Source organism: Lissotriton helveticus, chromosome 11 (assembly GCF_964261635.1).
Source record: "Lissotriton helveticus chromosome 11, aLisHel1.1, whole genome shotgun sequence".
Classification (NCBI taxonomy): domain Eukaryota; kingdom Metazoa; phylum Chordata; class Amphibia; order Caudata; family Salamandridae; genus Lissotriton; species Lissotriton helveticus.
In genome coordinates, this window is record NC_136072.1 from 153389766 (window position 1) to 153414936 (window position 25171).

The following is a 25171-nucleotide window of genomic DNA, read 5'->3' on the forward strand; positions in this document are numbered from 1 at the left end:
CCTGGGTGCAATTATGAGCAGGAAACTGAGTTGCACATACTGTTTTTCTGTCGAACTTATGCGCAGACTAGAAGGCAGTGGATAGTTCCGGCCTGCAAAAATCTGGGCTTTGCTCACTGCCTGCAGGCATATAGGGTTCTCAAAACGGACCTCTCTGGCATGATAGTGTTTGCGGTAGCCAAATACCTGGAAACCTTCTGGCAGAAGAGAAGACGTCTACTACCCAGGGTTGCAGAATAGTTATGTAATTTTAAACATTATCAACACGTAATTATCTTTTTAACATTTTTATTGTTTCTATGGACTAATTACAGCTCCCTGTATAATGATATGTATTAAGGAATCATGCAACTGTTTTTAAAAATCTCTGATTAATTGTTCAGGATGTAACTAATTGTTTTATCTGTATAACTGTTGTGTTTTATCTTTTATGGCAAATGAAGCCCAAATAAAGATGTTGATGATGATGATGAGTTGGTATTACCACAGTGGCTTCAATGTCCTTGTGTCAAACTCAGAATTGGAAGGCATAATGTTTTCAAAGAAAAGATGTACTCTGAAATATCAGTGTTTCCTCCACCACTTTTGGTGCATGCAAACATCACAGCCCTCCTAATAAATAAATACGTCTAGGGAATTTAGTTGTAATGGTGCCTGTGCAAAATGTTTTGATGGAAGATCCAACTAATACAATTTCCATGATGTGGTCAGACAAAAGCTTCAGTCAGTCAATTTGACTTGGTTGGCTTTTGTCAAGCTTGTCAATCTAATGTGGATGTACCTTCATTGACCTGCTGCTTTTGTGTTCTCAAGAAGCACAATCCATTATGAAATCATTCCAGGTCCTATCATACGTTCGGTTTCAGTTGCAGGACTACACCTAGCAACATTTTGGACTTTCTAGGTGGCGGGGAGCAGAACAAAGTTGTGGCTCATCTATCAGATTAGATATCTAAAGATCAATCATTTGTCACTTGGAACAATATACTAGAGCCAAGAAGGCTGAGAGTTGCTGTATTCCTAACATTTTCCTCATCCTAAAAACACAACCTTAAGAAATGTAATCTTGATCAGATTACTGGCCAGAGAACAGAGCTGTTCTGTGCGGATGTTTGCTCAAAATGCTAGCTTTCCGGGTTCCTAGTTGTCTGCAGTCCTGAGAAATGTATCAGAACTATCTCTTGCTGTTGAAGCCCACTCTACTTTGATGATTGGTGAAAGGATCTTGTCCAAGTCGATCTCTCATCTGATGTGCTCATTTTTGTAGCATGTCTGGAGATGGGATGACATCCAGTTGTCTGGCATTACCTAATTCGGAGTAAAGGGCTCCAGAATGTATGGGCCTTGCAGATGCATGGAGGTGATTACTTATGCACAGTTAGTGATTTTTGAGTGGCAACAAAATGAGACCAAAGACGCTCCAATACCTCATCAGAACAACACTTTTGGGCCTCAATCAGGCTCCACAGAGTTTGACAAAGTAATTTTACGCCCCAGTGTTGATAATAGTAGGGGCGTCAGTCACTTGGAGGTAGGGGGAACTACCAGGCATGAAAGCCTGAGGGCCTCCTTAGAAATGGGGACTTGCAGAGGAATCTGTAACACTGCATCTGATTCTCCTTCTCTATGAACTTACTGTGGATATCATAATGCTGGTGGGGCTGATAACTCCTGATATTATCCCAGCCACCTGATATACCTCCATAAATAAATTGTTGCCCAGAGATTTTAATTTTTGATTTGTGTTTTTGGATCATTAGAGAAGTAATTTAGCTTGGGTTGACTCCGCTGATGTGGGCCGAATTTTTCTAGATTACATTTTTAAAAATAGTGCATGTGTTGCAGTGAGGATGTAATATTTCAGGAACCATGAGACCTATATACTTCATTTTGATGTGAAAACATAGGTTTGGGGATCATGTAGTATTATAGAGAGAGAAAATAACTACTCCGAGTAACCCTTCCGCCATTTTCCAAAATGGCAGCTATAATAGAGGAGGAAGAGACATATATAGAAATGAAACAAATAATAATGGTTTTAATCAATCTTGATATGAAAAATAATAATGTTTATTACACTTGTTTTAGAAACACATTTTCAAAGTTCACTTTATTTATTTGTTTCGGCAGTTACCCCTGGTACATTAGCAAAATGTTGAACATTTGAGAAGAGCATTTCGACAGGGACATCTTGTTGTAGCACAGAGTTTGCAAGTACATGTACTTGTAAGTTCTGGGGGTAGAGGCTTTAGGAATTTCGCAGGTTTTAGCACCACATCAATATCTTCCCAAAATTCACACTGAGCTTTCTCTACATATGCATGATCAAACACCTTTACATAGCCTCTGATCAAGTAAAATGCTCTTTTAATGTGTCCACGCACAGAATATGACATTGGTGGAAGGTCACTTAGCGAGACTAATCTTTTGAACTCACTGTACTGAAGATCGACAAATGCTTGACAGTCAAAACTCCTTTCCCACACATGCACAAGGTATTTTTCTAAGGGGCAGGTTTACAAGAAGGGACGCACCTGTAGATAATACGGCCCACCATGGCGCAAGGATTGACAGATGTGTCAGAAATTCTGATGCATCTATTGGCGCAAAAGTCACGTATTGCTGGAGTCGTGTCGCAAGCACGACGCAGCTCCAGCAATGCATGGAGAGGCCTATCCTCATTGTTCTGCGTACCTCCTTATGCCTGCTCCAAGGAGGCGTAAGGTTTTGACGCAGTGGCGTCCTAGAAGTAGGCAGTGAAATCTTATAGATTTCACTGCGTCACTACTAGCAGGCTTTTTTGTGTGGGAATGTCCACCCTGCATACATTATACCTGACACAGGTATATTGTGACACAGGGCTTTACAACATAATGCATCTCCCTCGATGCGTCAATTAAATGGGCCGCATTTTGATGATGTCACTGCGTCACAAAAAGTGACGCAACAGCAGCGCATAAATTACGCATGGGGCTTGTAAATCTGCCCCATAATCTTTAAAGTCACATTCTTCCTTTCTCAGCAAATCCTTTTAGAAACTTCACAGGTCCATAAGTTAAAGCTCCAAGCTTTGCTCCAATTTTGCTCATAGTGTCATCACCTGTAAGAATATGCGACTTGATAAAAACACTGGGCATCTCTGGGTCAAGTATCTTGTACAGAATATGAAGCAGGATTAAGTGTCTTTTCTTGCCTGTTCCATTATATATCCATAACTCTCACAATTCTTGACTTATGAACATTGGAACAAATCTAAGTAGTACAATAATAACATCTGTGTCATTTGACAGTACAATGATTCGATTGGAACCATTTCGTACAGCCCACTCAACATGTGGACCAACTCGAAGGTCAGCTTCCTCCAATTTGCTGTTAAGTTCTTCCACATTATTTCCATACCTGTTGAATATATCTCTGCAGGTAACAACTCCTCATTGACAATCATTCCACTTGCAATTATTGGAAAGTCAGTGTTCACTGAAGCATCAGCAATGTTTTGGCTTGTTAACATCTGTAAGTTTATCTTGTTCGATGTTGATGAGCAGAATTTATCAAGTTGCACAGGTATAGATGCCATATGTTTGATGCTGGCAAGGTATTGTTCCACTTGCAGACATTCTTCGAAATCTCTCACATTCTTTGACAGATAACTGTCAAAGACAATGTGCAGTTCTTGCAAGGTGCACACTGATTTGATATCTGTAGAACAGTCTGAGCGACCTCTCCGAAGTTTTGCAAGGATGAAATCTTGACCATTCTCAAATGGGATATACAGTTCAATACAACAGCAGTTATAAATGAGGACACCTTTTCGAATTGAAATTCTTTAGCAAAAATATTTTTTAGAGCTCTTGTACGAAGTGGTGCTTCACTGGTGTGGTTGCAGCATCTCCATCAAATAATGCGTTTGTTGAAAGAAGACCAAGCAACAGAATGTCCTTGATAAAGTCCCCCTTTTCCTTTGCTGCATCGATATCTGAATGTGCTTGTGAAAATTGTTTTTTTAACCTGTTTTGTAGTGGCTTGTTTGACAAAACTCTCTCTATGGCAATTAAAGCGTGGAAGTTTAGCTTTGATGATTATGTTAAACAGTTTTTTCTCTTTCAATACAAATCTCTCCTGTTTCAGTTCTGCATTTAGTTTCGATCCATGTTCTAAGAAATCTAGTAAACATGTCTTTATATCATAACTCACAAATTGGTTGGTCACAATGTTGTGTAGTCGCACAGGCTCAGTTATTTCAAGGGGGTTTACTTGCTACTGCATGAATTAAAAAGGTTGTTAACATATTTATTAAAACATTCCCCTCTCTTTCCCACAAGTTTGTGGTGAGGAGCAGTTTCACAATAGTCCATTTATTTTTAATTTGCCATCCCACAGCAAATAGAAAGCACTTCATGGTAGACTGGCTGCCATTGACAACATATTCACTTTTACGTGTCTGGTCAACAATTCCTTTGGAGTTTTTCTGTGATATCTGGATTGTCTGTTCCAGTTTCATATCTGGAGCCACAGCATTGAGCCTTTCCTTTCTATCTTTGGATGAATTTTCTGTAGAGGTATGATTTTTCCACTTCTAGCTTCTTCACTCTTTCCAGTTACCATGTCCCATTTCTCAGGTAGTTTATGCAATCAAATTTGCGAATCCCAGTAATCAGTGACTCCATAATCTTCACATGCAGCTCCCATTCACCTTCCCTATCAGCATGTATCACGTTTTTCATAGAGCTAACATATGTAAAACATTTCCCCAGTAATTGCAAAGTTTAGATTTTTCTTCACATTGTTTGACAAACTCTACACACCTGGTTTTCAGGTTTTCTGATATTGTACTGTGTGTATTGAACATTGCCTGACTTTGGATTTTGTCTTTTGAATAAAGTGCACCCTGTGCCATGTTCACTTCTGGGATAAGATGTCCAAAATCTAATTTGTCATTCTTGTTCCAGAAAGCATTCCAATGCAATGTTTCTATGGTCTCAGACAAGATGAGCATACCTTGTAACGAATGAACATAATGAGTTCCTTTCAATACTAACTGGACATTTTGTTTTCAAAGAGATCAGCTGCAATAGGTGCATCATCTATGCCACAGCCACTGAGATAACTTCTTGTACACCACAACACAGCTTTTGTCATGTGGAAAACACCCATCATTGTATAAAGACATCGAATTCTACTGGATTGCTCATAAAAATATCAGATACATTATGGAAAACACATTCATTGCAGAACATTGGCAGGATAGGCTGGTCTTCAAGCTGAGCATTAAAATTTCGAATTGTTTTAGAGCTGTGTATACTATTTTGTAGTTTGTGACTATAGATGGCATTACTGGTAATAGAAACAACCTTCTTCAGTGGGACAGTATTCTGGGAGATCAGATCATGAATTCCAGCCCACAGAGGAGCTGGCTGTTCTTCATTGTTCAGTCTGCACTGAATAAGCAATATGATAAATTCAGTTAAATCAGCTTTGTGGACAGCAGCAATAGGTAGAAGAAGATCCATGCCCTCAGCCACTTTGAAACTGTCTGATAGACCCAGACATGTGGATGGATTGTAGAGATTTTGCACACGTTGTCAACACAGCTGGGTTACAAGTTTACAGCTTTGTATGTTTATGCCTACAGCTGACACAGCTTGTTTTCCAGCAGCTACTTCATTGATATAGTCCTGAAAAGCACAGTGGAAGTATCATGTGTGCTGGATATTCCAGACAAATAGGAGTTGTCTTCAAAATAAAAATTATCAGGAGCAACAATTGTTAATCCTTTCCTGGTATAGTGACTTGAAAGTGGTGTGCTGTGGGATTCACAAGATTTTAAAGCATGAGCTGCTAACAAGTTCTGCTCCGTACTATGTCATTATAACTTGTTGATTGCAACAGTCCATCAACTGTGTTTTTTGCAATTTTCACCCCGAGTGGGCTGGGTATGCTCAGACGTGGGTCCCAGGCTCTCCACACCACTGGAGTCAAGCTATCCAGGCTGATGAAGGCTGATAGCCAGAAACCGGTCCTTGGATGCTTGATTCCGGTCTGGGAAAGACATGGCTTGGTAGTTCGGACTGGACTGTTCCTATGAGGCACAGGGTCAGAGCTGATTTGCATATAGCCAGTGTCTAACCCAGGGTGGTGTGGAGTGCACAAAAAGATGGATTTAGGCCCTGATCCTTGTACTGGGGTGAATGTATGACATTGTTCTACATTCTGTCCATCAACTGTGTTTTTTGCAATTTTCACCCCGAGTGGGCTGGGTATGCTCAGAAGTGAGTCCCAGGCTCTCCACACCACTGGAGTCAAGCTATCCAGGCTGATGAAGGCTGATAGCCAGAAACTGGTCCTTGGATGCTTGATTCCGGTCTGGGAAAGACATGGCTTGGTAGTTCGGACTGGACTGTTCCCATGAGGCACAGGGTCAGAGCTGATTTGCATATAGCCAGTGTCTAACCCAAGGTGGTGTGGAGTGCAAAGAAACAATGGATTTAGGCCCAGATCCTTGTACTGGGGTGAATGTATGACATTGTTCTACATTCTGTCCATCAACTGTGTTTTTTGCAATTTTCACCCCGAGTGGGCTTGGTATGCTCAGACGTGAGTCCCAGGCTCTCCACACCACTGGAGTCAAGCTATCCAAGCTGATGAAGGCTGATAGCCAGAAACCGGTCCTTGGATGCTTGATTCCGGTCTGGGAAAGACATGGCTTGGTAGTTCGGACTGGACTGTTCCCACGAGGCACAGGGTCAGAGCTGATTTGCATATAGCCAGTGTCTAACCCAGGGTGGTGTGGAGTGCAAAAAAACAATGGATTTAGGCCCAGATCCTTGTACTGGGGTGAATGTATGACATTGTTCTACATTCTGTCCATCAACTGTGTTTTTTGCAATTTTCACCCCGAGTGGGCTGGGTATGCTCAGATGTGAGTCCCAGGCTCTCCACACCACTGGAGTCAAGCTATCCAGGCTGATAGCCAGAAACCGGTCCTTGGATGCTTGATTCCGGTCTGGGAAAGACATGGCTTGGTAGTTCGGACTGGACTGTTCCCATGAGGCACAGGGTCAGAGCTGATTTGCATATAGCCAGTGTCTACCCCAGGGTGGTGTGGAGTGCAAAAAAACAATGGATTTAGGCCCAGATCCTTGTACTGGGATGAATGTATGACATTGTTCTACATTCTGTCCATCAACTGTGTTTTTTGCAATGTTCACCCCGAGTGGGCTGGGTATGCTCAGACGTGAGTCCCAGGCTCTCCACACCACTGGAGTCAAGCTATCCAGGCTGATGAAGGCTTATAGCCAGAAACCGGTCCTTGGATGCTTGATTCCGGTCTGGGAAAGACATGGCTTGGTAGTTCGGACTGGACTGTTCCCATGAGGCACAGGGTCAGAGCTAATTTGCATATAGCCAGTGTCTAACCCAGGGTGGTGTGGAGTGCACAAAAACGATGGATTTAGGCCCAGATCCTTGTACTGGGGTGAATGTATGACATTGTTCTACATTCTGTCCATCAACTGTGTTTTTTGCAATTATAACTTGTTGATACACCAATCCTATTCATTGAAGTGATTAGCTCCCTACTTTAGCACTTGTAATAGATTGTGTGGGCAGTCCTCATATGTAGCGGAGTTATCTTTTTACCGTGATGTAATTCATAAAACATGATTTGGAAAAGACAGAACAATTACACAGCATAGGCCTGTGAGTTCATGGGTTTGTCTTCTACTTCTTTGCTTATATCTTCAAAGACATCATCAATGTTGTCGCCTTTTGTTCCGTACTCAAAAACTGTAGTTTGTAACAGTTTTACTTTGCTGATATTAAATAATGTGCTGACGTAAAAAATGTTAAGACAACATCAGGCATTTTTGTAGACTCCCATGATTTGCAGAGCTTTGTGGCATCACGAAATTTGTCATTAAGTCCAAAATCTTCATCTTTTAAGGCATTTCTTAAAATGGTACTTGCTGATTTTCCTGCCTCCTGTGATCTCATTATAGCAGTAAGAACTTCAAGAGTCAAATCATCTGAGAACGTCATAAGTGGCTCATTCTTTTTGTCAGACAGACAGAAAACGATTATGTCATTGTACATTCTCACCAGAAAAAGCTTAATTTCATTATTATGGATCAATACAGTTTCATCAATGTTGACCATTATTTCTCTGATCTCAATGAGTTTTTAACCTGTAGCCAGCACTAAGGGGTGGCTTTAAGCACTCAGAAGTGGCTTTAAAACATCATTTTCTGGGGCGTGGCCAAGATGGCGGTGTGAACGGACGTGTTCCACTGTGCTCCTGCCGCCGAACGCCGCTAAATAGCATCTACAGCGTTCTCCTGGGCCCTGGGGGACCTAGCTGGGTTCTCAGAACAGGTCTCGGCTTGGAGCGGGCTTCGGTGAGGCGAGTTGCGATCCAGGTGTGAGAGGTCTGGGCCGTTTCGAGCACAGGACGTCGCGGCCTGCGGGGCCCTGAGGCGGACGGAGAGGCGAGAGCGAGGCCGAGAGGGGCGGAGCCATCAAGCCGCTGTTGCGGCTTCCTTGACGGGGGGCGGCGGGTCTGACCCGCGCGGCTGAGAGCGGGGCTTCCCGCGGCTTTCCCGAGGAGGCTCCTGCGGACCTGCCGGGTCACTCGACAGCACACCGGAAGCCTCCGAGCTGCACGGGGGACTGCAGGAGGGCAGCAGCGACGATTAAGGCTGTGACGGCTGGGCCTGGGACGTGGCCTGAGGTGAGGAGAGGGGGGAAGACGGAGACGAGCCCACGCCGCTCCGGACTGTGCCTCTGGTCGGCGGTGAGTGGCTGACTGCAGCGCTGAGCCCCCCCAGCAGCGGACTGCCGCCCTTGAGGTCTCCCCTGGCACTGGAGGTGCCACATATGCAGAGCGCCGCCATCTTGGGACAGGGTGGTCAGCACCGGGGCTCTGCTTCAGCGGAGAGCGCCCTTGGCTGCGCCTGGCCGGCACTCGCTTGTTTACACCAAAGACACACGTCCGCCCCCCCCCCCACACACCAGAGGGTCCGGGTGGGAATCTACAAATACAGCTGCCCTAGGAATAGAGGTCCCACCCCACGCCGCGCAGCAGGGACGGAACAGCGGCGGGGTGCGGAGACCTCGGTGTGAGACTGCTGCTGAGGTGGCCCCCGGTGTGAGTTACCACGATCGTGCCCGGGAGCGGCGGCTGCGGTGTGGTGCCCTGGGGTCTGCCATATTGAGTCCCCGCACAGCCTAGTGACAGCTTCACCACGCGGACTGCGTCTTCTGGGGTGGCGCCCCACGCACTGTCTGGGGGGGACACGCAGACAATCAGATCCTGCCAGCGGGAGCACTTGGCGCAGCGGAGACCGGCGGCGGAACGAGGGAGGTGGCCATTTAGCACCGGACAGTCTGGTCCACAACCACAGGTGCTGGGACGAGCTGCTGGACTGGTCTACGCCGGGCAGTACTGCGGACTGACCGGGGAAGTATGGCGAATGGTAGGGTGCGGAAAGACAGGACCATAAAAGACTTACTCACGCCTATCTCTGCGGGGGGGGGAAAAAACGGACCCTCACGGCACTGAAAACAATGCGGCGTCTACTAAGTCAACGACCGGCGCACCAGGCCCCAGCCCCCGAAGCACTGACGAGCCGGTCACGAGATCTTTCTTGGAATCGCTCTTTGGGGGCCTACGGGAAGATCTCCAGCTTCTTAAGACTGAGTTGAAGGGAGAGATTCGTGAGCTGAGGCGAGACACGGACGCCATCGGGGAGCGAGTAGCGGATCTGGAGTCGAAGAATGACGCCCGGGACGTCGAGATGGAAGCGCTCCAGCAAGAGATCATCCGCATTCATGACCAGCAAGTCGATTTACAATCCCATGTGGAAGACTTGGAAAACAGGTCCCGGAGGCATAACATTCGAATTAGAGGAGTAAAACCCACCCCGGACACAGCGGACCTCTTCAAGTTCACGCAAGGCCTCTTCAATCACATTTTGGGCCGGTCTGCGGACTCCGTTCTTGCACTAGATAGAGCACATCGTTCTGGACCGTCTAGAGCCTCGGGCGCCTTGCCGGCGGATATTCTGGTCTGCGTCCAGGACTATCGCACCAAAGAGGAGATTCTCACCAAAGCACGACAGCTGGGCTCTGTCACCTATGGCGAACATTCGCCGACACTCTATCAAGACCTGGCGGTCATCACCCTGGAAAAGCGCAGAACATTCAGGCCGGTTACTGCTGAACTGCGACGCCTCGGAGTCACGTACAGCTGGGGACACCCTTTCCGGATTGTCTTTAAATTGAACAATAAAGTGCACCAGATTCGGTCTCTTGCAGACGCCTGCCGGCTGTTGGGCATTGAGGAACCCGAACCAGTGGGGGACTTGCAACCGGGGAACGCTTCGGAGAACAGCACTGCGGGGCAATGGCGTCAGCAGAGACGACGGCGCAGACAGCGTCGCCCTCCCCAGGAAGAGATACAGGAAGGACAGCGGGCGGCGGTCGAGACAGCGGCAAAGGAACTTGCGGACACGGCTGATGAGTAACTGTTGAGCTGCCCCTTAATTGGCTTTGGCGGTCGGCGGCAGGAGTCGACTTGAAAGGACTGGACACGTACCCCTTTCTTCTCCAAGACCCTAAACCTTCTGAGCGTTGTGCAAATGGGAAAATTCTACTTGTTGCTGGGGGGGGATGGGCGGGATGGGATTCTGCAAGGCCAAATTGGGGTGGGTCTGCTGAGGGAGGTGGGGGGACTGTTGGGGTTTGTTTTTAAATGCCAGTTGATTTTGGGTTTGACTACCGAGTTGCTGCTCTCTGAAAATTGGGGGAGGGCCATCAGGTCTGGAATAGGCAAATGTTTGTTGTGTCACCTGCCAGCTTTTGCTCCTGGGATCCGAAGGTCACCGCTACAGGGCAGCCTTATCACACACCTTAAATGTTATGGCAGGGGTTGAGGAGCACACGCCACGATCAGGAGCGGGGAGGGCCCCACTGAGAGCGCTGACATGGAACGTCAGGGGCCTCAATGACTATAGGAAGCTGAGAAAGGTCCTTAGTTACCTGCGCAGGCATAATATAGACCTCGCTCTCCTCCAGGAGACTCACTTGCCTCTTGCTAGCAGGCTGTTCCAACATAAGGGGTTGGCGGGCAATAGTATTGCAGCGGGCTTCACCACACATTCGAGAGGGACACTGATATGGGTGAACCCACGTTCCAAACTCACGTTACAAGCTCTGGAGTCGGACCCGGAGGGGAGATATGTCATTTGCAGGTGCAGGGGGCGGGGACACGATATGCTGCTTGTGAATCTCTACGGGCCGAACTACGATTCACCTGAGTTCTACACTGAATTGGCCAGGAGATGCAAAAGGTATGACTGTGCAACTGTGCTCTGGGGCGGGGACTTTAACCTGGTTCTAAACCCGGACCTAGACAGGTCCGCTGGTCCGAGCAGGAGCCCGTCGGCGGCTGCCACGGAGCTCCGCGCTGAGATGGTGCACCTAGATCTCTTGGATGTGTGGCGTAGTAGACATCACTCCAGAGGGGGGTACACACACTATTCAGCATATCATGCACTGCACACTAGAATAGATTACTGGCTTGTCTCACAGCGGCTATCCAACAACATTAGGGACTGTCTCATACTGCCACGCACACTGTCTGATCACTCTCCCCTCCTCCTGCTCCTGGAATCGCCGGTGCGCGGAATCCCCCCCTTTACGTGGCGCTTCCCCCCGTACTCTTTACTGGACGAGGTGTTCCGAGGGGAGCTTGCGGAGGAAATTGAAAACTTTTTTGTTACGAATACGGGCTCTGTGGAAAGTTTTCAGACGCTGTGGGAAACCTTTAAGGTCTACATCCGCGGGGTCGCCATGGCCAAACACTCCGGTGTACTGAAATCCATTAGGCAGCGGCTAACCTATTTGGAGGGCGAGCTGAAGGACCTTGAAGGGAGGCACCAGGCGGAGCCAGAGGGAGACGCACTGGAACAGATTAAACAGCTATTGAAGGAATATCACACGGAGGCAGATAGAGAGGTACAACATATGGGCAAGTATGCCACAGCCCGTGTATATGGCGAGGGTGAACGGCCTGGTTCACTCCTGGCAAAGATGATCAAACATGAGCGGCGACCGCTGCTGATAGGTGAGTTGGTATCGAGCACGGGAGAGACCCTTACAGATGAGGAGCACATTGTGGGGGAATTCAGGCGGTACTACTCCGCTTTATATGAATCGAAATCAACGGGGATGGACGGGGCGATAGATGACTACTTGAGTTATGTCCAGATGCCACAACTGTCTGACGCGCAGAGAGAATTCCTGATGATGCCCATTCAGAGGGAGGAAATAGTGGAGGCATTAGATAGTATGAGGGCGGGCAGTGCACCGGGTGCTGACGGACTTACTGTTGGCTTTTACAAAGCGTTTAAAGACCTTTTGGTCCCCTACCTCTCAGCATTATTCGATGACATATGTGTAGAAGGATCCATGCCCCCGACGATGCGAGAGGCACTCATCGTGACGGTACTCAAACCGGGGAAACCTACCACGGACTGCGGATCGTACAGGCCCCTCTCTTTGATTAACGTGGACGCTAAGCTATATGCGAAGGTGCTGGCTACGCGTCTCGCTCTTCTCGCCCCTACACTGGTGGCTCCGGAACAGGCAGGTTTTATCCCATCTAGGAACCTCACATACAACATACGTACAGTCCTGGGAACGATGCAGCACGTGAAACCGGAGAACAAGGCATTAGCAATATTCCTGGATATGGAGAAAGCCTTCGATTCAGTAGAGTGGCCTTTCATGTCCAGGGTACTCAGGAAACTGGGTCTCGGTGAGCCTTTTTTGCAAATGATAGGCGCCTTGTACTACAAGCCGAGGGCCAGACTACGCATTGGTGACATCGTCACAGAGGCGTTTGGGATTGGCAGGGGCACGCGACAGGGCTGCCCGCTCTCCCCATTGTTATACGCTCTAGTGGCGGAACCCCTAGCGTGTGCGCTCCGGGAGTACCACAGTCATGAAGGTATTAATTTCCCCACATACAGGATATGCATCTCCACGTACGCCGATGACACGCTTTTATATGTCCGAGACCCGGAGCTTAACCTCGCGTCGGTACTAAGGGAGGTAGTGCAATTTGGAGCCCTATCTGGACTTAGGGTAAACTGGACGAAATCGGTGGCGTTCCCGCTGACACCGGTGACAAAGGAATTTGTCATGGATTACCCACTGCAGTGGTCGGAGGATCCGGTCAGGTATTTAGGCATAAAATTACACCCGGACCCGGAGGTTTTGATCAGGGAAAATTACGGAGTGGCTTACATGAAACTTGTGGACGATGTGGACAGATGGTGTAGGCTACCGCTGTCCCTGGCGGGTCGTATTGCGCTAATGAAAATGCTGGTGCTTCCGAGATTCCTGTTTCTTTTTTGCAACCTCCCGGTGGTGCTCTCAAAGGCGTTCTTTACAACGCTGATTCAGACCCTCACGAGGCTGGCATGGGGTGGTAAGCAGCCGAGGGTGAAGTGGCAAACCCTGACCCTCCCATATGACCAAGGCGGCCTAGGGGCCCCAGACGTGGAACATTACTACAGGGTTGCGCAAGCAATGCACCTGCACACTTGGATACATGGCGATGGTGATGTTCCACATGTGAAGCTAGAGACGCTCTTCACAAAACCCCTTCATCCAGCGTCTACGGTGTTCGAACCGGCTGCGCGACGGGTTGGCACCCTGGACTCTATTGCGAGTACGAATCACGCATGGCACTCTTTGGTGAGAAGCCGTGACTGTAAGCTACTGTATTCTCCCCTGGTCCCGATTGAGTGGGCCTTATGGCTTCCCCCCCTGAGAGAAAAGGGAGTCGCGTGCGCCCTCAATCAGCTGGGCATATTCAAGCTGGGGGACATGTTCAGGGACGGGAAGGTGGTCACCTGGGAACAGGTGGATTTACCCCAGACCGCTACGACGCTGCTGCATCGTTTCAGTCTGCATAGAGTCCGGGCAGCACTACAGGCGCAGCTGGGGCCAGCTATGGAGGAACCTGCAGAATTGCCAGAACTGACTTACGTTATAAAAACACAGTCGAGTGGCAAGTTGATAACGCGTCTATACAGAATTGGGCAGTGTCACCGAAAGCAGGAGCCTTCGAAGGCCCGCCAGGCGTGGCAGCGAGACTTACAGGTAGAGATCAGCGACGAAATGTGGCAATACTGCTGTCAGAATACGAAAAGGGTGTCGCTGAACGCCCGGCATAGGCTTGTTCAGTTTAAATTTTTACAGAGAGTGTATTACACCCCAGAACGCTTACACAGGTAGGGGCTACGGCAGACACCGGAATGTGAGCGTTGCAGGGCGTCAGTGGCTGACTTCGTGCACTTGGCCTGGAATTGCCCCGGGATTAACGCCTTCTGGGAGGACGTCTTCCTTGAGTTGGGGCGGATTCTAGAGATGGAGCTCCCGGTTGATCCGGCACTAGCTCTGCTGGGGCATACCAGACCCTTGCCCGTCGTCTAGCTGGCATAGGGTTGCTTCTGGCACGAAGAACGATAGCAATGCATTGGATGCGCGGCCCACTTCCAACTAAAAAAGAATGGGAAAGAGCTCTGCTGTATAGTTGTACCCAATCCCAATTGTATTGCGAATTACTGCCGCCGATGAGCAGACCACGGAACTTCTGGGACCAGTACCTGACGTATGTCTCAATTAGGAACGCCACGGAGGAGGATCTGGAGGAGGCGGAGGAGCAGCAGGATCGGGGGGGAGACACCGGGGACTAGATTATCTCGGGTCTGATGGTCACACAGTGAGGGTGGGACACCAGGGGACTACAGACATCGGAGATCTAGGACGCATAGGAACATGCATGTGGGATCCTTCAGGTCGAGAGCATCGAGTGAATGATTGAATGGTGGGGTGCATCGAGTGGATGATTGAATGGTGGGGTGAGGCGGGGGCGAGAGGACTAGGCTGAGGCGAGTGACATGTAAACTTGTGAAGGCAGTAGCACACGGGAAGAGGCACACCGGTAGTTGGGGGGGGGGTTGGGACGTTGTGGGCAAGTTGGGTTAGGGATGTTTGACATCGACCACGTAGCTGAAAGCGTGCACTGAAAGAGTCTGCCAATGCAGCGTTAGAGAAAACGAAAGCTGGCCCCCTGCAGTGCTGGAGGGTATTGATGTGGGACACTAGCACCAATGCATTAAACTGTTGACCCGGATCTGAACCCCAGGTGCCTGGAATGGGCGACGCCGATACCACTATTAGCGTAAATTCTGGAACATTGGTACAGAAATTGGTGTTGACGTGATACTAGATTGCTGCCGGCCCCAGGGTTGTAGGCGAAAGCTGTGTGCATGTATGGAAAGTGAATAAAGTTTAAAAAAAAAAAAAACATCATTTTCTTTTTCAAAGAGTGCAAACTTAACTGAGGGCTGCCGGTTACGTTGCTGCTGGGATCTCATTGCACATTCATATTTTTGAATGTATGCATCCGTGCAGTTCGGTTGGGCATACAACTCCGCTTCAAATACATTCACCTTGTTATTTAGATCAGCTACTCAGCGGAAAACTTCATCTTGGAAGAAACTAGCTGCAGATAAAAACATGTTTGCCCTTTGAGACTCACATACTCTGTACATTCGTCAATCCATTTGGCCATTGTTCTTGATATACCACAGATAACACATTGGAGAGCCTCTGCTTTATGATCAGTTTATGGAGGTGGACGAGGGGTAGCCATCGATCTTCTAAGTGGATGGGCATTGGGTTTAGTTGTCAACGTCTTCTCAGATGATTTGGATTCTTGTTATGATTCACTGGTTTCTGCTATTTATGACAATTCTTTCCAGGCTTTTTTCAATTGTATATGATTTGTAGCACTTGTTGTTACAATGATAAAATATTTGATCCTTTTAACCCATCAGTTTCAATCTTTTGTCAATTTTGTCTTGCCGTATTTCTGCAGCATTTCAAAATATCTTCTGTCCAGCCGCAGTTTATGTTAGCTTTTCTCTTATATTAGTTGAGCATCTGACACATTTTTCTGTGTTGAAGGAGTCCTCAGATTTTGTAGCAAACAACACTCTGTCTCGAGGTAAAGATCCTCTGCTACCACCTGCTTTGCTCATGTTTACGAATTTGAATAAACAGAAAACCTAAAACAGAAACAATATTAAAATGAATTGACGATATGACGGTTGAAACACATCATTATGGATTCACCATGTTTTTTTAATGGTGGAAGGGTTGCTCTGAGTAGTTATTTTCTGTCTCTGTAGAACTACTTGGCCCTCAAAACCTATGTTTTGACACCAAAATGAAGTATATAGGTCTCATGGTTCCTGATATATTACAAAATCACTGCAACACATCACCCATTTAAAAAAAATGTTGTCTAGAAAATTTCGGCCCTGATTAGCAACGTCTACCCAAGCTAAATTACTTCTCTAATGATCCAAAAACACAAACAAAAATGAAATTCTCTAAACAACATTTTTTTACGGAGGTATATCAAGGGTCCAGGACTAACTCCAGTTCCAGTGAAATTAATAGGCCACTCATAATGTGGGCCTTGGTCTGAATGCCCTGAAGAAGACAGGAACAGGGTAGAAAGGGGAGGAGAGCTAAAGACTATGGCACATATGGATGAAATGTTTTTTCATGGAATAAAACGGTATTTTGGATACTTTACACTCTACTGTGGAAGAAGTTACAATATTTCATTAGATTTGCCACTTATCATCACTTCTACCACATGCATAGATCCCTAAAACAACCCAAGTTCCCTGCGTGAACTCCACTGGTTGAAAGTGGAAAGCCGCATAAACTATAAAACTCTAACGTATATGTTTAAGATCAAAACAGGCAAGGCCCCTCAATATTTGAATTCTATTGCTAAACTTTACGTCCCCTCTCGTTCTCTCTGGTCAGCAAATCAAGCAACATTTTCGGCCCTGAGGCATAGGCTGGCCAGGGTGGGTGGTTGCTCTTTTTCATACCTGGGCCCCACCTTGTGGAATTCTCTTCCTCTATTACTGAGGAATAGGACCAGCCTTGCTAATTTTCGCAGAACTTTAAAAACCTGGCTATTCAATCAATAGGTCCTAATTACCCCTATCTAGGTACATTCAGGCGGTGCCGGGAAACCCTTGGGTAGCTGTGCGCCTTAGGAAAGCAAAATAACATAACATAACGTGCAGTCAATACTCCTTGCAGCTTCTTATTTGTGTGATTCACATGGACAATACACAAGATGTAGAAGGTCTTGTCAGGCTTGTTGGTTTCTTTAACAGTAAACTGAACAATTTAGCAAAAAGTTGTTTTGCTTCATGAAAGGTTTGATAGAACAATCTTCTAACCATGCATCAATCGAGTCTTGGGTTTTGAGGGCACTTTGAATTTGGTAGACCATTGTAAGCATACGTGCCATCAATGGCTCAAATATGCCTGTGGTTTGAAGTCAGTCAATTTTGGAGATGAAGAATGCTCAACAAATTTAGGAGTATTTCTCTGAAACACTGTGTTTCTTAGATTGTACGTTTGTGAATGTTGGTATGGCCGAGGAGTTTAGTGTTATGTGGTTGGTTAATGAACTGCATACCTGTTTCTTTAACGTAAAGAGGAGAGAATTAACTTACAATTTACCCAAATTTTTTCTGTTACCAACTTATTACAAATTTTTATAATGCTTTTCTTGAATTGATAGATGCACATTACCTTGGTACATCTCAGACTCCATTGGTTTGTTGAGCAAGAATGGATAAGCATCCAGTAATGTAACAGCAGCTTGCCGATGGTTGTAAAGTGCTGCTACGTGCAAAACGTTTTCCCCCAGGGCACCTAGGACAGAAACATATAATTTAATGTAACATTTAGTGTGATGCACTAATGAAAATAACAAGGACTGAAGATGTTTTGAGGTGAACAACATGGAAAGTAATTGTCACAAGTAACCAGGGTAAGGTGATTTAAGGAACCCCTCATAGGTGAGGTGACTCCCAAGAGGTTTGCTTTTCTTACTCATTTTAGACGTTTAGCGAGGAATGGGCCTAGTTAATTACAGCAGTTCACCCTATGCCTCTAAATGCATAACTAACTTCTCACGCATGTGCAAACCTGACTGGCAAAATTGAATGAGACTTTGTGTTTGCTATAACTACTGATAGGTTCAGAGGAACACCATCTTTGTGAGGTTCGGGGTTCTGGGGCAGTCTGTTATTACTGGCTGAATCCTGAGAAAATGCTGTTGTTCGCCGCTCGTGTTTCATGCGCACCGATCCAATACTCACCAATTGGATGGTCAAATTATTCCCTGAGGCAACCGACTCCAAGTTCAGCGAAGTTGACCAGACAAGGCTTACTTTAATGATCTGAGTTTCCTTTTTTAAATTAAAATAAGGGCACAACTCTGGCCCTCATGTAAGACATTGAGGACCTGATTCACAAAGGGCCTCTGCAGTCATGGGGCAGGTCTCTTAGTCATGAAGGAGTCTCCACACTCGGGGTGGAACCTCTGCAATGAGATTGAGGAGATTCCTCCCCAAGTGCGGAGACTTCTTCACGACTGCGGGGCCTCCGCATGAGTGCGGCCACTCCTTGTAAATCAGGCCCTCAAACACCCACCAAACAGCGCCTACGTCAGTGACACACTTTTCAATATATTGGGCTCCCATGTAGGATTGGAATTTCTAATACTTTTGACTTCGATGCTTTCAAAGGACACCTAAATGCAACACAATACAATCAATCTTGAGGATGAATACAAACCCCATACCAGCAGTGCATTCATTTAAAGTGAATATTTAGAAAAATGTTCCTTTTGTCTTGTGAGCACTTTTTGTGCTGGAACCTGCCAATGCCAGCAAGACACAGGCGCATATGGGACAACCATACATGGCAGCGTCTAATAAATAAAGAAAGCATATATTAATATTTGCCTGGCTGTTGCTCCCACATTTACCAAAATGTAAAGATATATGTAACATTAGGTGAAATTGCAATGTCTGTTAGTCATTTGGTGAAAAGTTGTTTCCAAATTCTACCTTTCCGATCCTCCCAATACAAATGCTTGGCTAGAAATTGCCTAAATAGATGGTACAAATGTTAATTTGTCTACATGGGAAATACCTTGCTAGAATCTCACAAACAGCCCACCTTACTAGAGGAAGCATGTATTTACTATCCCCATGATATGGATATTCATCCTAATCGAGGCAGGTCAATTTACTGGCACAAAGACCAGCAGATGGTTGGTCCTGCTGGGAACAGTGCATTTTGCTACTCAATATCTTAAAGAAATTGACTAAAACACCTTATCTTCTATAAGCAGCTATGCTCTAATATTTCAAAAGAGTGTGGTCTACTAAATTAACTTTTCCCTACAAAGAGTTGTTTTGGGTCCACTCAATAATACAATGTAGATATATGTGGTCTTAAATGATGCATTTTACAGCACAATTTCCTTTGAAAATTGGTTTAGTCATATATCCTAGAGACGCTTTGGTATGCAAATTTACATTGTCTTCAAGCTCCTTTTATTTTCCACTCTGTCCTCTCTAAGCACGTTTGCTAGAATTAGTCATATAGCATAATACAGATGGGAAAACATACGAAAAGGAAGTTGCAAAGACCGCATAACCTTAGATGTGAGATGACAGTTATCAAACCGGTTACAGAGATCTTAAAGGTTCAGATAGCAGACACATCCATTAGGATATACCCACCTTACAGCCCTAGGCATTGAGTAGCAGTTATGTAGCATTATAAAAATAATTTAAAACTATACAGCAGCAGAGCTCTCAAATTTCTGAGACTCAATAGTTAATAATCAACGTTTGCTAGGTCGAGCCTACCAGACAGCTCAAGCTGTCTAGTAGCAAAAGAATTATTGTGGGGGGGAGGGAGGGGTCTTTGATCCCGCCCATTGCTTACCATTGGCTGTCATTACTGTCCCTCTCATTTGCCTGTTTCCTTTTTTAGATGAAGTGACTTGTCATGTTATGTCTGTCCTTCAAACTGGAGCCGTTCCAAGCCCTTCAACTGGTCACCTTTAGTGGAAATACCCTTTTCTTTTGTCTTTAGCACTCCACAAGCGCGCATGTGTGTTTCCAGATTTCTCCTTAGTGCGCTCCTGTCCCCCACCTCTGCGCTCACTCTCTTTTGCCTGTGTGTGCCCCCACTGCCCTCCATGATGCATTCCTCGTGCTCTTCTGTTGCTTTTTTCGCCAGGTCCACGCTGCACTCTCTCCCACCCATTTGCATCCCTCCAATACTCCACGTTGCTGTCACCTGCTTGATTTTCTCCTCCCCCCAACTGCACCTTACATGTTACTGCCCTCTACCTGCATCCCCTGTGTTACTTCCGCCTCCTCAACTCTGTGTTTCTTTTACCTCATTTATCCTTTGTGTTGAATTCACCCCCTGAAGCCCTAGGTTGTTTCTGCCCATTATGTTTCTACCACACCCACAAATTAAAAAACAAAAACATGTTTGTGGTTTTTTCCTTTTCATTTTCCATTCTCCTCTTATTGGTACATTAAAAGGAAAAAAGTGCCTCATTTATTGTGTAGTCATGAGCATGCATGGTGCGCATGCCTACAAAATGATGATCATAGGTTTTTTTTTATTCTATTTTTGAGGATGCTGTGCATTATTTCTAAAAACCATTGGCAAAGCCAAAATGGGCCAAAGGCAAGACCTATTGGCTTTGCCAGCACTTATTTTTGGCTAATGCTATTTGTAGTCCTGAATTTATAATTAGACACATAACTATAAAAACACCAGAATGCTAGGCTGGATGACCCTCCGATGCTTGCAACTTGGACATTTGAAAGAGCAGAATACATAGACATGATGAAATGATTCGATGTGAGTCATAAAATGGCTACCAGAGCAATATATTCTCTCTGGCGTGTAGGAAATGTTGTCATAACACTAGAAATAACTATCCACAACTAAGAATGAATTATCACTCAAATAACAACTTAAATATATTTTGGAAAATTAATTTCTGTTGACACCAAACACCAGGTGGTAATTTCTGGAAAATACGCTGTCCACAGACTAACGATTCTCATTAACTGAAATGTATACTCCTTGTCATGAAATAGGCGTTGTTATTTCTGGTCCGTTTTATTTGACAACTGTACACTTTCTCTAATCAGACAATATTGTAACATGATTTTATCTTACCATTTTTTTACAATGTTTGTTGTACATGAAACCATGATATTCAATTTCCTATGAGTTCATGCTTTCCTTTCATCTCACCATGTAACATGCAACATATAGAATATAAAAAATGAAAAAAATGAATTCTTTGTGGTCCATCGGTACTTCTGAAATTCTCTTAAAATGTTTCTTCAAATACACACAATAACATCACAAACCTCAAAAATTGATTGATACTGTTGTGTAAGAAACCAACATTTTTACTGGAGATTCGGTGAAGAGGTTTAACACCTTTTTTGACCATGGGATGTTTGATCAGGACTCTCAACGCTACACAGAGCCTAAAGGTGATAATGAGTATGGCATATTTTTGGCCAGTGTCCCTGAGCCATGACTCACCTTCAGCAGTCCTACAGTGTTATTCACTAGTCCATTGCATTTGGGAACCTGTACTTGGAATTAGCATTATGGGGCATATTTATTAAAAAGTCATGCAGCGTGGCAAGCCACCTATAATATTATATGGCACATTCCTATTTTGTAATTTTGTATTAGCATTTTTGTAAAAATTCATCACAGGAAGAATAATGATAATAGCATTCAACATGTAACAATTCATAGTAGAGAAATTAATACATTATAAGCAGAAATATATATAGGAAATAAGTACTATTTGTTAGAAAATAGAATCAATCGATCTTATCCTATCTTATATTATCTTCTCTTCACCTATCTCATGTCACATTATAATATTTGATATCTCACTTCTTTCTTATATCTGTCCACATTATCTATTATCTCAAAACGCCCGCCCTTTTTTTCTTTTTTCTTTTTTCTTTATTCTTTATTCAATTCTTAATTTAAGTATTTATTTATTCACATATATATTCTATTTTCTAACATATATGGCACATTCCTGTCCTTTCCTTGTGCTGGTGCACAATGTGCTGCCTATCGCCAGTGCAGGCACTCTTACACAATGGTGCAAGGGGGCCTGCATTGTAGGGGTGATTGTTTTTGTGCAGTAAGCGACACCTTCCTGCACAAAAACAATCCCCTGAGACATGTTGCTATTTCTATGTGTGCTGCAGCACACATAGTATGCTATGCAATTTTGTCAGTATGTTATGTTATGTTATGAAATAATGATATTTCTCCTCGTTACGCCTCCCCTGGGGAGGCGTAGCATTTCGCACATTCCCAGGTCTACCACTAGTGGGAAATCCGGAAATGTGCCGAAATCCATGGGTGGATGTGTGGGAACACCCATGCTCCAACCATTGATCTCATCCCTGGGGTAGAGAAGTGCAACTCAGCGATTTGCCCTGTGTTGTGTAACTCAAGATTTATCAAGGCACTCAAGACCACGCATGGCGGCCTTGTGTGGCTTGATATATCTAACTTAGTAGTTGCATCACCCTTGAGTCCCTTTGCAAGGCACAAGGGCGATGCAACTCGTTGGTAAACATGCCCCTCCAGTATCATGCAAAGTGATACCTCCCAAAATGCCAGGACTGGCTGAATGTTCTGAAATTACATTGGGCATTTTGACAGCTATGAATAATTGGTAGTCAGGTACAATTATCTTGGTAGATTAAACGATCATTAAGGGGTCTATTAGGTTGGCGGTCAGAAAATCAGCCCAACCACCATGGTAGCGGGAAAAGACCGCCCACAAGGACCATGGCATAACCACCGGTCCAATTAGTATGCTATGCAATTTTGTCAGTATGTTATGTTATGTTATGTTATGTTAACAGTTTTGTAAAGCACACGGCTGCCCCAGCTAAGGGGCGTCCCGGCGCTACCACATGAGGAAACGATAACAGTGTGGGCCAGCCTAAAAAATTAATAAAAGCTAAGGTGACGGGAACAAGAAGGTCTTAATAGCCTTTCTAAAAGACGTCAGACAATCAATAGCGCGGATGTGTACCGGAGAGAATTCCATAACTTGGGCGCAAGGTATCGAAAGGCCCGACCACCTGTCCTGGAAAGCCTAATTCTAGGCACCGTTGCTAAGTATAGCTCTGCTGAGCGAAGGGGGCGTAAAGGAACATAGTGTGAAATCAAATTACTCAGCAGGGCCGGGCTAGCACATTTCAGCAGTTTAAAGGAAATACAAAGTGTTTTGTACTGAATACGTCTGTCAATGGGGAGTACTGGTACTACCATCTCAGCTGAAATCAAGTACCTTACCAAGACATTTAATACTAACAACACTTGTGATCATTCTTAGGCCATACTTAGGTCTAAGATTATTGAAACACATTGGGCCCTATTATGATGTCGGTCAGAAAACCTCCGACTGTTTGTGTGCTGTTTTACCAACGTGCAAAACGTGTATTGAGCAATCATTTTGTGAAATAAAATCTCTATATTATGCTTACCTTTTATAGATGGATCAACATCTTCTCCAATTAATTTCTTCAAAAGATTAACATCATTTTCTTTTGCCGCCTTAAATAAAAGACTTCCTGCTCTAGTAAAAACAGAAATTGAATTATTGCCAATGGACATGTGAAAGAATATTGCACAGAAAAAAATACCAAGGATAACTCACAATGTACCTCTTCCGATTGTTTTACTAATTAGATGCCAATTAATATTCCTAGCTCACTCCTGCATTACAAGGGCCCGATTAAAAAAATGTAACTCTTCTAGTACTCACGGATTATGCCTGCATTTCTGGAGTAAGCCAGTTAGTACCTACTTGTACTCCTATCTTACTCCTGAATTTTCAGAGTAAGTCAGGAGTACTACAAGAGTAATTCACACCAGAATCTCCGTGAATTGGGCCCCAAGAATACACTAGGAGGACTTAGTGCTTACCAGGGTGTTCAGACAAAATATCAGGTCAATAATATCGACTGACACAAATATCAAGTTGGAAATATCGTTACACAGAAACAGCGTCAGCAAGAACATTGTGGACAAGAAAATCGATTTTTAAGGGAAGTAAAATCGATGTTAAAAATATTGTTGTTAATATCCATTTAAAAATATATATGTTAATTATATATGTTTTAAAATGTTTGTTTAAATATTGTTAGTTTTTTTAATATGGTTTGTAAATTATTAGTAGTTTTTACATTGAGGGGCCGATTACGATGTCGGTAAACGGGACCGACCAACCTCCAGTCGGCAGATTCGACCGCCTGGTTAGGATGTGACCAAACATTGTACGTTGCATTTCAACATTTCCCCATGGGGAGCTTGTGCTACAGCCGTAAACTGTCCGTAGTACATGCTCCCATAGGGAAATGGGAGGTAGTATTAATTCTTGCCACGGGGTGCAGGTATTAACAGGGGGGCACCATAGATGCCCCATCGGCCCCCAACCGGAGGCTGTGCACACAAGGTGGCACTGCTAGGGTCCCGCAAACACGTTTTACCACAGGGTTTCCATGTCAGAAAGGCCAGCATGGAAACCCTGCCGGAAACCGTGCATCATAATCTCAAGGGTGGTAAGGCCTCCCTTTGGGGTTACGGGTCAGCCTCCGACTGGCTGATGGGCTCCTTGAACCCGTTTGAAGCCAGTCGGGATGACTGGCCGGTTTCAATTCTGACGGGCTGATTCATAATCAGCCCGTCAGAATTTAAACCAACAGAGGCTTTCCGACCGCCATCGTAATAAGCCCCTTAATGTAATAGTTTTTTTTTTCATTTTTAGTACTGTAGCAGGTTGTGGGCTTAATGGGGGAATAGGGTGGGAAATAAATTATTTAAAATGAATTAATACATGCTTTTAACTAATAATAATTATTTAAATGATACGTATTTATGTTAATTGCATAATTAATATTTTTGTAGTTCAGTTTTAGGTGTGGGTTGTAGGGTTTGCAGGGGGTATAGGGTGAGAAGTAAATTAGTTATAATTAATAAGGAAATATTTTAAAATTAATATGAACTATATAATTGATAATTGTCTATGTTAATGCTAATATTTTTGGTCCTTAATTTATAGATGCAGGTTGTTGGTTTTAGAGTGGTATAGGGTGGGAAGTAAATTACTTTTTTA

The 25171-nt window shown here is 44.8% G+C and overlaps 1 protein-coding gene across 1 annotated transcript in view; it reads right to left on the reverse strand.

Moving 5' to 3' along the window:
- LOC144792863 (transient receptor potential cation channel subfamily V member 6-like) overlaps positions 1-25171 on the reverse strand; it is a 308789-nt gene that overhangs the window by 223385 nt on the left and 60233 nt on the right. Inside the window, exons 2-3 of the mRNA XM_078668058.1 lie at positions 23541-23632; positions 17701-17823 (exon numbers count right to left, since the gene is read on the reverse strand). Of these exons, the coding sequence (XP_078524184.1) occupies positions 17701-17823; positions 23541-23632 (215 nt within the window). The remainder of the gene's footprint in view (positions 1-17700; positions 17824-23540; positions 23633-25171) is intronic.